At 50.5% G+C, this 12,006-nt stretch overlaps 1 protein-coding gene across 2 annotated transcripts in view; it reads right to left on the minus strand.

Moving 5' to 3' along the window:
• The window catches only part of MTOR (mechanistic target of rapamycin kinase), a 133,569-nt gene that overhangs the window by 23,085 nt on the left and 98,478 nt on the right, over nucleotides 1-12,006 (minus strand). For both annotated transcript variants that reach the window (XM_053207141.1, XM_015083109.3), the window contains 6 exons: nucleotides 11,422-11,522; nucleotides 9,448-9,563; nucleotides 7,954-8,031; nucleotides 7,639-7,746; nucleotides 3,935-4,060; nucleotides 3,705-3,836 (listed from right to left, as the gene is read on the minus strand). In XM_053207141.1, the coding sequence (XP_053063116.1) occupies nucleotides 3,705-3,836; nucleotides 3,935-4,060; nucleotides 7,639-7,746; nucleotides 7,954-8,031; nucleotides 9,448-9,563; nucleotides 11,422-11,522 (661 nt within the window). The remainder of the gene's footprint in view (nucleotides 1-3,704; nucleotides 3,837-3,934; nucleotides 4,061-7,638; nucleotides 7,747-7,953; nucleotides 8,032-9,447; nucleotides 9,564-11,421; nucleotides 11,523-12,006) is intronic.

Below are 12,006 nucleotides of genomic sequence, written 5' to 3' on the forward strand. Positions count from 1 at the left end.
TTGGGGCCCGTAAAACTTTAGTTTTGTTTAAAACACTCTGGAACCTTGGGACACTCCAGCGGGGCAAAAACTGTGGTTTAAAAAACCCGATAGAACCCTCAGTGCCCGACTGAGAATACAGAGGTGGTGTAGAAGCCCCTCATACGTGCAGGTGAAACGGGGGGTGGGGGGAGACACCAGCCGAGCAGACGTCCAGTTGAATGGGGTAGCTTAGGAGCAAAATGCTCACAGCAGCCTCAGTCAGATCTACTTACACCACGGGGTTTTATACCAACAAGGCACCTGGGCTAGGAACGGGATGCCGAGTGAGGGAAGAGTGGAGGGAGACACGGAGCCAGAGACCTGGGAGTAAGTTACAAGCCGTCTGTAGAAGCCCACATGTCCACACACACCAGTATCTTAATAAACGGGGTCCAGGGGCGCCTGGGTGGCTCAGTCGGTTAAGCGTCCGACTCTTGGTTTCGGCTCAGGTCGTGAGCTCACGGGTCGTGACTTCAAGCCCCGTGCCCGGCTCTGCACCGGCGGTGGCATGGAGCATGCTTGTGGTTCTTTCCCTCCCTCTCGCTCTACCCCTCGCTCTTTCTCTCCCTCTCAAAACAAATAAATACATAAATGGGGTCCATATGCTCTTCAAAGGGCTTCACGGGTGGAGACAGAGCATATGGACACAAACGTTCCGACGGAAAAAAATGGTGGAATCTAAACCCACCAACACAGTGGAGGGGAAACGCTACGTGAGAGGATGTGAAAAAGAGGCTACGAGTCCTTTCCTGTAGAAGGAGCGGGGGGCAGGAAAAGCTAATGTTTTAAATAAATAAGGTCAAAGCGGTCTTCTTCCGTGTTTTTAAAACACAGAAGCAGGTCAGCGGTGACAGTCTTGAAGGAAAAATAAAACTCCCTGGCTTGGGGGCAGAGACCAACCTCAGACACTTTTCAACGTAAGGAATTAGTTGGTGTCAACGGGATGGGCTCACCCCAGAGCCAGAATGACGTGACAAACGATTTATCAGGCAGCTAATCCGTGCGGGGGGACATTGCAGACACACAGATGTTCAACAGTTAACAAGACAACTGTCCCCCTCAGACGGCTAGCTGCCTTCATAGGGTCCCATTACTCACCACTGGCTTTGAAAAATGAACTACGTTAGCATCCCACACCTGGGAAGTGATAAATGGTCTTTTAGTTTTTCTACAAGAAACTGCACTGACCAGACTTAGAGCTGATTAAAAAGAAGAAGAAGAAAAAAAAAAAAAAAAGAATTGAGAGGCAGCAGTAAAAAGATCAATCGGGGGGCTCCTGGGTGGCTCAGTCGGTTAAGCGGCCGACTTTGGCTCAGGTCATGATCTGGCGGTCCGTGAGTTCGAGCCCCACGTCGGGCTCTGTGCTGACAGCTCAGAGCCTGAAGCCTGTTTCAGATTCTGTGTCTCCCTCTCTCTCTCTGTCCCTCCCCCGTTCATGCTCTGTCTCTCTCTGTCTCAAAAATAAATAAACGTTTAAAAAAAAAAAAAGATCGGGAGAAAGGTGGCTGACTGATAACTCAGTGTGATGAGCGTGTCCATCAGGTAAGAACTACACCAGGAACGCTGAGGTCAGGGCTGTTTGGAGCCCATGAGCTCTGTGTCATTGACAGTCCAGACACACAGGTTAGAGACTTTTGGGGAGGCTCTACAAGGCACTGAACAGAAAATAAATTGCCCAAACCGGGGAGGACTGGGTATTACTTTGGATTTGAAGCTCAGTATAAAGTCAATTTATCCCACTCGGGAGAATCTATATCCTTGTCCTCTGTGGCATGGAGGCAATTTATTTTCAAGGAATTGAAAATGTTCTATTAAAATCCCTCTTGGCTCCGCCCCTGGGAAGCGAGGAGAGAAAAACTGATTTTCTCTCTCTCTCTCTCTCTCTCTGACGGATGAGGAACCGGCCACTCAGAGGAAGGGGTTTCTCTCATGCCCAGAGTTTAAGCTGCACATCATACTCTTGGCTCCTGGATGCCTGAGTGGTTTGTGGGCAAGACGGACAAGCTCAGCTTAGCGAAATGTCATGGAAGGACCGGCCTGTCTCTAGATTCCGGGAAGCGGCTCACCTAGGAAAACACGGTACGTTCACCTACTGCCTGACGCCTTCCTGCAAAGCCGACGCTGCTTTTCTCAAACTCTTTCTGCCTTATGCAGGGCAGAACACAACAGTTTACTGAATTGTTTCTAGTGGCAGGAAAGCAGAGCTCAGAGAAGAAAAGCACCTTGTTCAACAGCACAGTTATTACTAAGCACTTGGTTTTCTTTGAGTAGCTCCCGAATGTCTGCGAAGGCAGAACATCTCTAGCTCTGGGCTTGAAGTTCGAGCCCCTAACTTGAAAGAGGTTTCTCAATTTCTAATCCATGTCGTTTTATGGGCTCCCACCAGAATGTGGGCTCCCAAGAAGAGGCTGTAATGTGTGGAGAAGCCAGGCTGTGGTCCCATGTTGAAAGAAGCCACTCCTTGGTTGAGACATCAGCCAAGAGGCTCCCGCTGCCTGCCTTCGGCAAGACGTTCAAAGACTTGGAGGCTGCACGTAGGAAGGCAACCGGACTATATTCAGATCCAGTACCTTCTGTTTTTCTCATCTGCCTGGAGGAGGTCAGGCTTTGAATCGGAACCGCTCTGGCCTGGGAAGCTTGCAGAGCCTTGCAACCACACCAAAGCAAACCAGACCCCAATGAACAACAGGAGGAAACACCCCCCCCCCTTCCCCGCCCCCGACCATACGAGTAGGGAATGCAGCCCGGGTCGATATGACTGAAGCGCACCCCTGTCAAAGACCAGCGCTGGGCTCCAGGGCTCCCGATCCCACTCTGGGCGGCGTTCGTCGTCAGAGTCGACCATCCGAAAAGAAGGCAGTTTCCAGACACAGTCCTAGATTTCCCTAAGCATGCCTCCCACTGAGACACGACTGCTATGTTATGGCATCTTTCCACGGCCACGGCCGCAGTGCCGACCCCTCTCACGATGGGTCCCAATGCGGGGACCACAGTGGCGAGAGAGGGAGAGCTGGGACGCCCTCTCTGTCTGGTAAGGAGGATGAGGAGCCAAACCGGATGCTGATTTTGCCTCCGGGGCCAACTTTTTGTTAATCATCGCCATCATCCAGGAAGACGGTTTCAAAAAAATAAAACCAAAGCCCCCGCCAGGAGCCGCATCTAATTCCCTGTCGGGGGAAGGCCCTGCCTGTAACTGAAGTAAGAGGAATTCTACGCTGGCTCCAAGGTGACGCTCCTGACTGGATTCAACATTACACTCGGTGTGGCTGCTTCTGAATCCCAAGCGATGATAGGACAGGAGACGAGAAGTCTGAAAACGCAAACTGGTCTTGTGAAATTTCCCGTCTGTGCTCTCACAGATAGGCTGCCCTTTCGGTATTGAATAGCCCACCTTCTCCTGGGGGGGGGGGGGGGGGGCGCGGCAGAAATTCAGCTTTCTCTATGTTCTAGCATGCTGTATGTAATATAATTGATTACACTCATTGGTTCGATCAACTGTATACGTGCACGTCCTCGAATATGATTCACTTTTGAAATCGGGCCAAATAGCTTCCTACCAGGAGCTAACTCCCTGACGTGGTGGTTTGGATGCTGTTCCCCTTTGGGCCCCGAGGCAGTGACAAGCCGATTAGTGAGCATCCTGGAGCGACGCGGTCTACTGCTGGACAGAATCGGACACAGACCTTGCGAGCACTCTTCCACATGTTTTTCATGTAGGCGTAGGTCACCTGAGGGTGAACTGTTGGCAGAGGATGGTCAAGTTGCCGAGACGGATCAACTCCCAGGAGCAACACCAAGGTCTTATGAGCAAGAGCCTTAAAACCAAGAGAGGTCAGGTTATAAACAGAACGGGACCGGGAGCGCCGTGCCCTCCTCAGCCTCCCACCCTGTCCTGGTGGTGGGGGTGACTCACCAGCCTGCCACTCTTGCCACACAGGCTGGCATACTTGAGCCAGGTCCTCATGTCCTCGTGGGGGCTGACCACGAGGGAGCGCACCATCAGGATTTTCTGCCAGTCCTCCACGATGCGCTGGCAGCCCTGGAACATTCGGGGGTGAGAGTTAGGTAGGTCTCCTGCTGTCGCTTAATCCCCGACAAGCAACAGCAAAACCCACCTTGAGCCAAAGAAAAGAAACTCATTTTTACAACCTCAACTTTCTCAAGGGAAGGGTACTGCGAAGAAAACAAGAAAACAAAACACTTCTTAGGAACCTCTCAAAATCTGAGGACCAGGGGAGTATGGACTCTGGTGTTTGGATCCTGGCCCTGCCACTTACCATCGATGTGACGCTGTGCAAGTCACTTAGCTGGTAAAAGGGGGTAAAGGCAGTACCAACTTCATAGGGCTATGATGAGGGTGACAGGAGTTAAATTATTTAAACTGCTTTTCTGGATTGTAAATAATGCGTCTTTAACTTTGATTTTTTTTTTTTTTTTTTTTGCTTCAGTTTCTCTGGATGAAGTGGACTATCACTGACAAACGCAATGTTAAAATGTATCATGCAGGGGATCCTGAGTGGCTCAGTTGGTTGAGCGTCCGACTTCGGCTCGGGTCACGATCTCGTGGTCCGTGAGTTCGAGCCCCGCGTCGGGCTCTGGGCTGACAGCTCAGAGCCTGGAGCCTGCTTCAGATTCTGTGTCTCCCTCTCTCTCTGCCCCTCCCCTGCTCGTGCTCTCTCTCTGTCTCAAAAATAATAAATAAAAACATTAAAAAAAAATGTATCATTCAGGGGCGCCTGGTTGGCTCAGTTGGAGAAGCTTGTGACTCTTGATCTCGGGGTCATGAGTTCAAGCCCTGTGTTGGGTGTAGAGATTACTTAAAGATAAAATCTTTTTAAAAATGTATCATTCAAGATTTGAAAGATGAATTAAGTACAAAAGAAGTTTAAACAATTAAAATTTCACATGACGTTGCTCATAAATTGGTGGCATAAATAGTCCTGAAGTTATTAACCCCAATTAAAGATAGGAAAGGTGATGAGGAATCTGAAAAACCGAACCAGACTTGTGACTAGTTATTTATTGACGCCTAAACCTTCATGAAAACTTGCCTAGATTCTTTCCTCTTCATTTTCATTTGTCCCAGAGCAAAAACTGCACGGAGAAGGAAAAGTGCCTCATTTGTTCACATCTATACATTCCTTTTTAAAAAAATTTTTTTTTCAACGTTTTTATTTATTTTTGGGAGAGAGACAGAGCATGAACGGGGGAGGGGCAGAGAGAGAGGGAGACACAGAATCGGAAACAGGCTCCAGGCTCTGAGCCATCAGCCCAGAGCGCGACGCGGGGCTCGAACTCACGGACCGCGAGATCGTGACCTGGCTGAAGTCGGACGCTTGACCGACTGCGCCACCCAGGTGCCCCTATACATTCCTTTTAATGACAACAGAGTGGGGGCACCTGGGTGGCGCAGTCGATTATGCGTCCGACTTCGGCTCAGGTCATGATCTCACGAGCTCGAGCCCCGCGTCGGGCTCTGTGCTGACAGCTTGGAGCCTGGAGCCTGCTTTCAGATCCTGTGTCTCCCTCTCTCTCTTTGCCCCTCCCCTACTCGTGCTCTTGGGCTCTCTCTCTCGAAAAAAAAAATAAAAGTAATACTAAAAAAATAGAATGAATTCATCATTATTAAAAGGGGTAGGCTAATTTTATATCAAAAACTTCTGAGGGAGAGCGGGCCTCTCCTCTTCCTCACTGTAAGAAGTCAGGCTCAGAGACAGACCTGCAGGGGAGCAGAGCTCCTGAGACCTGTCACTCCTTTGGTGAATTCATCCATTCAAAAGGCAAATGGAACCAAATGAACCATCCCTCCGTGGAGGCGATTCTGAGAGTCCAGCAGCAATGGCCACAGGCTTTTAAGTGTAACAGGATCCAGAGTGAACTTAAATGCAGAACTCAAGGCACATGAGGCTGACCTCTCATGCTCCCCACTGGGGACCTCTCATGCTCCCCAGCTCTCATGCTGGTGGGGGATCTCAACGGAAATGACCTGATCACAAAATGGCGGCCTTCCAGCTGAGGCGGCTTATCAAGTGCTTTGACGACAAGCCATCCATGAGAGCCAAATTTCTGCCACAAACCTAATGCTTTATTTTCAGGCCTTGGACCGTGTCTTTCCGTCCCATTAAGTGTGGCAACAGTGATTTGGAAAGTTATAAATACAGAAAAAAGTACATCGAGTGACTGTTTTGGGAACTTCTCACCATCCGCTAGTTTCTTCCAGGTGCTGAAATGATCGGGCCCCCTGTGAGCCAGAAAGCATCTTGCTGTCTCAAGGTAGGAAAGTCACGAAGGCCTCCGATGACGACAGTGTTTTGGACACGGTAAAGTCAAGCATGGGTTTCCCCTCTCCAAGACTCATTTACTCCACCCCCGTCCGGGTCTCTATTTGGACAAGGTCTCCCTTGTCAGAATGGCAAAAGATTCATCAGATCTCTGATGTGGAAACTCTTTACCCCATTACAGACACTTAAAGAAAACCGGGGTGTGTCCAAGGCAGGTGGGAAATGCTTGCTCTGTGGAATTCTTTTCTGGTGGCCAGTAGACAATTTTCCGTCAAAACATTCACTGGGCATTTCATAATTGCTAATAAAACATCTGAAAGAACTGCATGTGCTCACTGCAGAGCGTAAGTGACTGCATCCACACACGATCTCTGCCTCCTGCTCTCCCCTCGCCAGCGGAATGTGCCCAAAGCTCCCCAGACAGGAATGCAGCCTGGAGTGAAAAGGTTTTATCACAGCCCACTGAGGAGGGGCCTGGAGCAGAATCTGGAAATAGGTATGGATGGGCCAAGAGGAACTGTCTAAAACCGTGGGCGGGGGGGGGGGGGGGGGGGACGACGGACGAGTGGCTTCTGGAGGGGTGAAGGCTTTTTCTCCTTTGCAAATGAACTTGCCCTCCTACCAAAGCAAGGAACGGGAGAGCTGTCCTTTCCAAGAACACTTAAGACTGCTGACTCCCACATCTGGAATGGACTGCTCCTCACGCTTCAAACGATCAGAATGTACAATGAAAACACTGATGCAGGACTTGGAGAAGTTCCCCCGTGAGGGAAACTTCAGAGTCAGAAGAGAGACTGTGGACGACTATGGCCTGAGGAACTGTACACGGCAAGGGTCGGTCAATCGAAGCATCAGGTAACGCCGGTTAAAAAGCTGGATGTGGGTGGCCAGTAAGTGGATTCAGAGCAGTGGTTCTCAGTGTTGGCCACACACTGGAAACATCTGGGGAGGCTGAAGAGATGCTGATCCTGGGTCTGTCCCCAGAAATTTGGATTTATTTAGTCTGGGAAGCGGCCTAGGTATCCGGACTTGAAAATCTCTGCAGGTCATTCTATCATGCAGCTGAAGTGGAGGACCACTGAATCCGGGATTAAGATTCTCAGCAAGTTGTCTAGAAGTGGCACTTATTAAAGACGTTTTCTTGCACTCCTCGAAAAGGGTAAGAGGAGGCTGAGAATTGGTCATTCTCTCACACCTAAGGGCTTAGGTGCCCAGACTTTGAGCACTTTGCCTTGAATGCAGCCCCAGCCTCTGTGAGGGGGCAGGGAGCGCATGGCGAGCCAGAGCAGGGCGGGGAGAGTGGGCGGGCTAGCCCGGGGCTTTCTACCGGCCTCACCTGCAGTCTCTCCCACCAGATCTGGCGGATGATCTCCCGTCGCTCGGGGACGAGTTTGTACTGGATAACCTCCTCCAGCTCGGAGAGCATGTGGCAAGAAACCATGGCCTGATGGAAGCAAATCACATTCCAACTTAATACGGCATGAACAATCCACAGCCAGGATTCATTTCAATCATTCCTTCTGGCGACAGGGTATCTGCTGAGAACACACAGGCATGTTCTCAGCGGCCTGTGAGTCCTCACTGGCCCGCGCTGATAAAAGAACTGAAATGAGCCTTTAAAACGACACTGTGCAGAATGCTCGACACTCACCCCATATGCCCGACTGTAGCTCTCTCCTGCCATAGCAGTTAGCTCTGCATCCAGCAGGTCCCTGGCTTTGTCGATACACTAGAAGAGAAACAGAGAAGCCTGGAACTGAGCCATGGGCTCGGGAGCCGAGTGTGGTCTTAGGCTTCCTAACTAGTTGGAGCTTATCCGTTTCACTTAAATTCTAGTGATGGAGAGAAAAGTTCACTGAAGAAGGAAAGAAGCCTTTTACCAGATTTGCAAGGCTAAAGAAGAGCATTATCCAATTTCCCAGAAAAGACAGAACGTATGGCAACCAAAAGGAAAAGGTATGCTGAGAATCACTGTGTTCTCAGGACGTCAGGGTGGCCCAGTCGGTTGAGTGTCCGACCTCGGCTCAGGTCATGATCTCACAGCTCCTGGGTCCGGGCCCCACATCGGGTTCTGTGCTGACAGCTCGCAGCCCGGAGCCTGCTGTGGATCCTGTGTCTCCCTCTCTCTCTCTGTCCCTCCCCTGTTTGCGCTCAGTCTCTCTCAAAAATAAATGATAAACATTAAGTAAAAAAAAAGAAAAAAAGAAAAGCATCACTGTGTTCTCCTGTCTCAAGACAACAGCTTGCAGACCTGCCTTCTTTCATCTTTTCCTTGCTGGACGTATTTGTGAAACTAAACTGTGCAAACCCTTAGTAGCTCCAGGTGGCCATCACTGGCTTCTAAGTGTCTTGTCCTCATGCAGGAGTGCCGTGGCTCCTGGCAGAGGAATGTCCAGACCTGTCCATGTCATAGGCGCTTCTGTGCCTGTGAAACGACAGCCCAGGCCTCAGTTCTCATCATGTAAGCCCGAGCTCAGGGGATGGCCCCAGGACTGTGGTTTGAGTCTTGTGTTTCCTCAACTCAAGACCCCACATGCAAAGCTTTTCCTTTCTCGAATATTTGAGCTTCATTACTGTGCCCCCATCCCTTGGGTGCTCGGGTCATTTACCCCAGCACCTCACCCAAGACAGCCTGGTGCCTGTTAGGATGTGACCACTTTGTTCTTTTATCCCGTGAGCCAGCACAGGGTTCTCAAATACAGAGCTCCCTTTCCCAGGCCATCGCTATGTGACACGCCTGAACAGCCGAAGAACATGGAGACTGACCTCTGCAGACGGGGCTGCTGCTTCCCAAACCCTCTTCGGGTGAGACACACAACCCTTCTGTACTACAAGGGACGCTGCTAAAGCAGAGCGATCAGAGAGTGCAGTGCTGACCCGAGAAGCGAATTCCAAAACCACGTAAATGGCAAATTCCAGAACACCTCTGTCCCGCTTAGAGCAGAAAGTGGCCCTGGCTGATGTGCTGGCAGTCTTCTTGCGAGTCTTATGCTCCAAAGCCTAGATTCTGATGTGCTCACAGAGCCGAACCCCAGAGCGGAAGAACATTAGCCCATTTCCACAGGGGCCGCGTGCCTCGCAACTGACGGGGCACGACTAATTACCTTTCCTTTGCTAGACGGTCTGAGTACACGTAGGCTTTTACCTGTTGCGCCAAGGAGAAGAGGTCCTGATGTAGTGCCAGCACGGCTCTATAAAATGCCCCATCGTGGGTGTCCCGAGGGATCATACAGGTATATTCCTCCATGCTGTCCCACTGACCTACACACACACACACACACACACACACACACACACACACACACACAGAAAGAGAGAGAGAGAGAGAGAGAGAGAGAGAGAGAGAGAGAGAAAAGCATTAGGGTGGTCAGCTTGCTAGGATGCTAAGGTAGCGGCTCAAATTGGCCTTGTCATTGTACCTGGCATTTAGCTTGGGGTTCGAACGAGACGGGCTCGTGCCTGATGTATCAAAATCCTGCAGAGACTCTATACCCTACAGGGTTGAGCGAGCCAGTGTAACAAACAAAGCCACATCTGTCTTCCAAACACAGGACTCCACTGCTGCCCCAGGGAGCTCCGTGAAAGATGGGAGAAACCCAGTGAGTGCAAAGCCTACCTGTCAAGAGGCTTTAACGTAGCACCTCATTAACCTAGAGGACTCTCTCAGGCTTCCCTAGGTGACACGGGATGGCTTTCTTCCCTACTAGCAAAGCAGCTCGCAGTTCAACGGTACATTGGAAATTACATTTTCCCCTCAACGACTGAAAGAGGCCATTACCCAGACAGGGGGCAGGATTAGACAAAGAGTTCGCCCGCCTCACTCTGGCACTACCTGTGCCTCAGGAGGGAGGAGATAAATATTTTAAGAGGTTCTGTTATAACAGAAAGATGGGCTGGGTCATAGCACAGTGGTCTCCGGATCAGGGCACAGACCGGGGAAAGGGCTACATCCAGAAAGAGACATTGACTTCCCCTGACGGGGGGGAGCACGCATCAGATGCCAGCGTTTCCGAGCCCATCTGCAGAAACGCTATCAGCCTCATTAGCTGCAGACTGCAGGGCAGCCGATTTTACAAGGCATTTTCCTGCCTTTCACTCCAGACCATCGACTCATTCATTCTCGGTGCCTCTGGGCAAAAGCAAATGGCAAACGATGACTCCTCAGGAAGCACTTTGTTTTTGAAAAATGTCCTGGATCCAGCCCAGAGCTCATGAATGGAAAGGATATAAGCTCCGTGACTCAAGAGGGATGGAATGGAGGTAGAGGGTTATGTAACCTTCCTCTGGACTCCACAGGTGAAGCTTTTCACTTGGGGCGTCCTGTGGCTTCTGTCCCCGCTTATTGAGAACATCTCTGGACCAGACATTGGTAATCTCAGCTGGGGCCCGGTGTCAGAAATCTACACTTGTCTGTGGGGACTCAAAGGAGATTTCTGCCTTAAAATACTCAGGGAGTAAGGGGGGTATCAGGCAGCAAGGAGGAGAACAGAAAATACAGAACTGTGAAAATGTTTATAAGTGCTGGAGAAGGTGAGGGCACATGGGAGTTCGTTATACTATTCTCTTCACTTTTATATGTGTTAGGAAAGTTCTAGAATAACAGTTAAGAAATAAAAGGAGACAGACAGCTGTCTTCTCTCTTTATTCCTGCTAGGGGTAAAGACATGATGGGTGGAGCTCCAGCAGCCATCCTGGATCATGAGGTGGACTTGAAAATGGAGGTCCCACACAAAGCGGAAGATATGGAGAGAGGCTAATGGCAATGGAGCCAGACACTGGGTTGGAAATTTCTACTTCTAGATATCATTCGTAAGAGAGAAAAATAAACCAGTAATTTGTTTAGAATAAACAAAACCTCACTAAATATGTCAGTTTTGATGCTGGCTGGCTGGTTTTCTTGGCTTCCCTGGCGAGGGCCATTTTTACCCGTGTCTACCAAGTCAGTCACGGTCATCAGGTAGAAGGGACGGGTGGGAGAGACAGACGTGGGTACAGGCTCTTTGACACTTCTGTGGACCTCACGTTTCTACCTGTAACCACAGCTGCCTTGATTTTTGAATGCGGGCCCCCAGCCACCCCCTCCCTGCCCCAACGGGGGTGCCTGGGAGGGAAGCCTCACCTAAGCCCCAGGCAGCTGCAGCGGCCATCCGGGCCATCTTGGCTTGGGTCTCATCGTTAACCAGGGTCCACTTCTCACAGCACTGCTGGTGGAGCTGCCCCCTGAAGGAAGAGAACCAGACAGTTGTGTTACCCGAAACCACTTCCGCAACCTGTGCGTCATCCTCTCTGGCCCCCTGGGTGAGCTGGGGCCTGCCGTGAACCGGGAGCCTTCAAATAAAAAGCACCCTTGACTGGGTCCTAAGATATAGGAGAAGTGGTCGGTGACTTCTTTCTACGGCCTGGTGGCTCACCATTTGTCGGCGGATGACTTTAACGAGGCTGGGGACTGTGTCTAACTCTGGGATCGGAGATGTCCTGGGCATCCTGCCCCCTTCATAAACACTAAGTAGCTTCTTTCCTAGGCCAGTGAATTTTGGGCTCTTTCCCCTTAGCGGGCCTACAGAGAAAGCCATCTGAAGAGACACAGCGACATCTGGACATTCATCTTGGGCTCAAAGGTTTAGGGAGAACGGGCTCTTGAAAGTGTGATACAAACGGCTGTGGTCTGAAATGAGACGCAACTGAAATCCATCAGCACAGGACG

Source organism: Acinonyx jubatus, chromosome C1, assembly GCF_027475565.1.
Source record: "Acinonyx jubatus isolate Ajub_Pintada_27869175 chromosome C1, VMU_Ajub_asm_v1.0, whole genome shotgun sequence".
Classification (NCBI taxonomy): Eukaryota; Metazoa; Chordata; class Mammalia; order Carnivora; family Felidae; genus Acinonyx; species Acinonyx jubatus.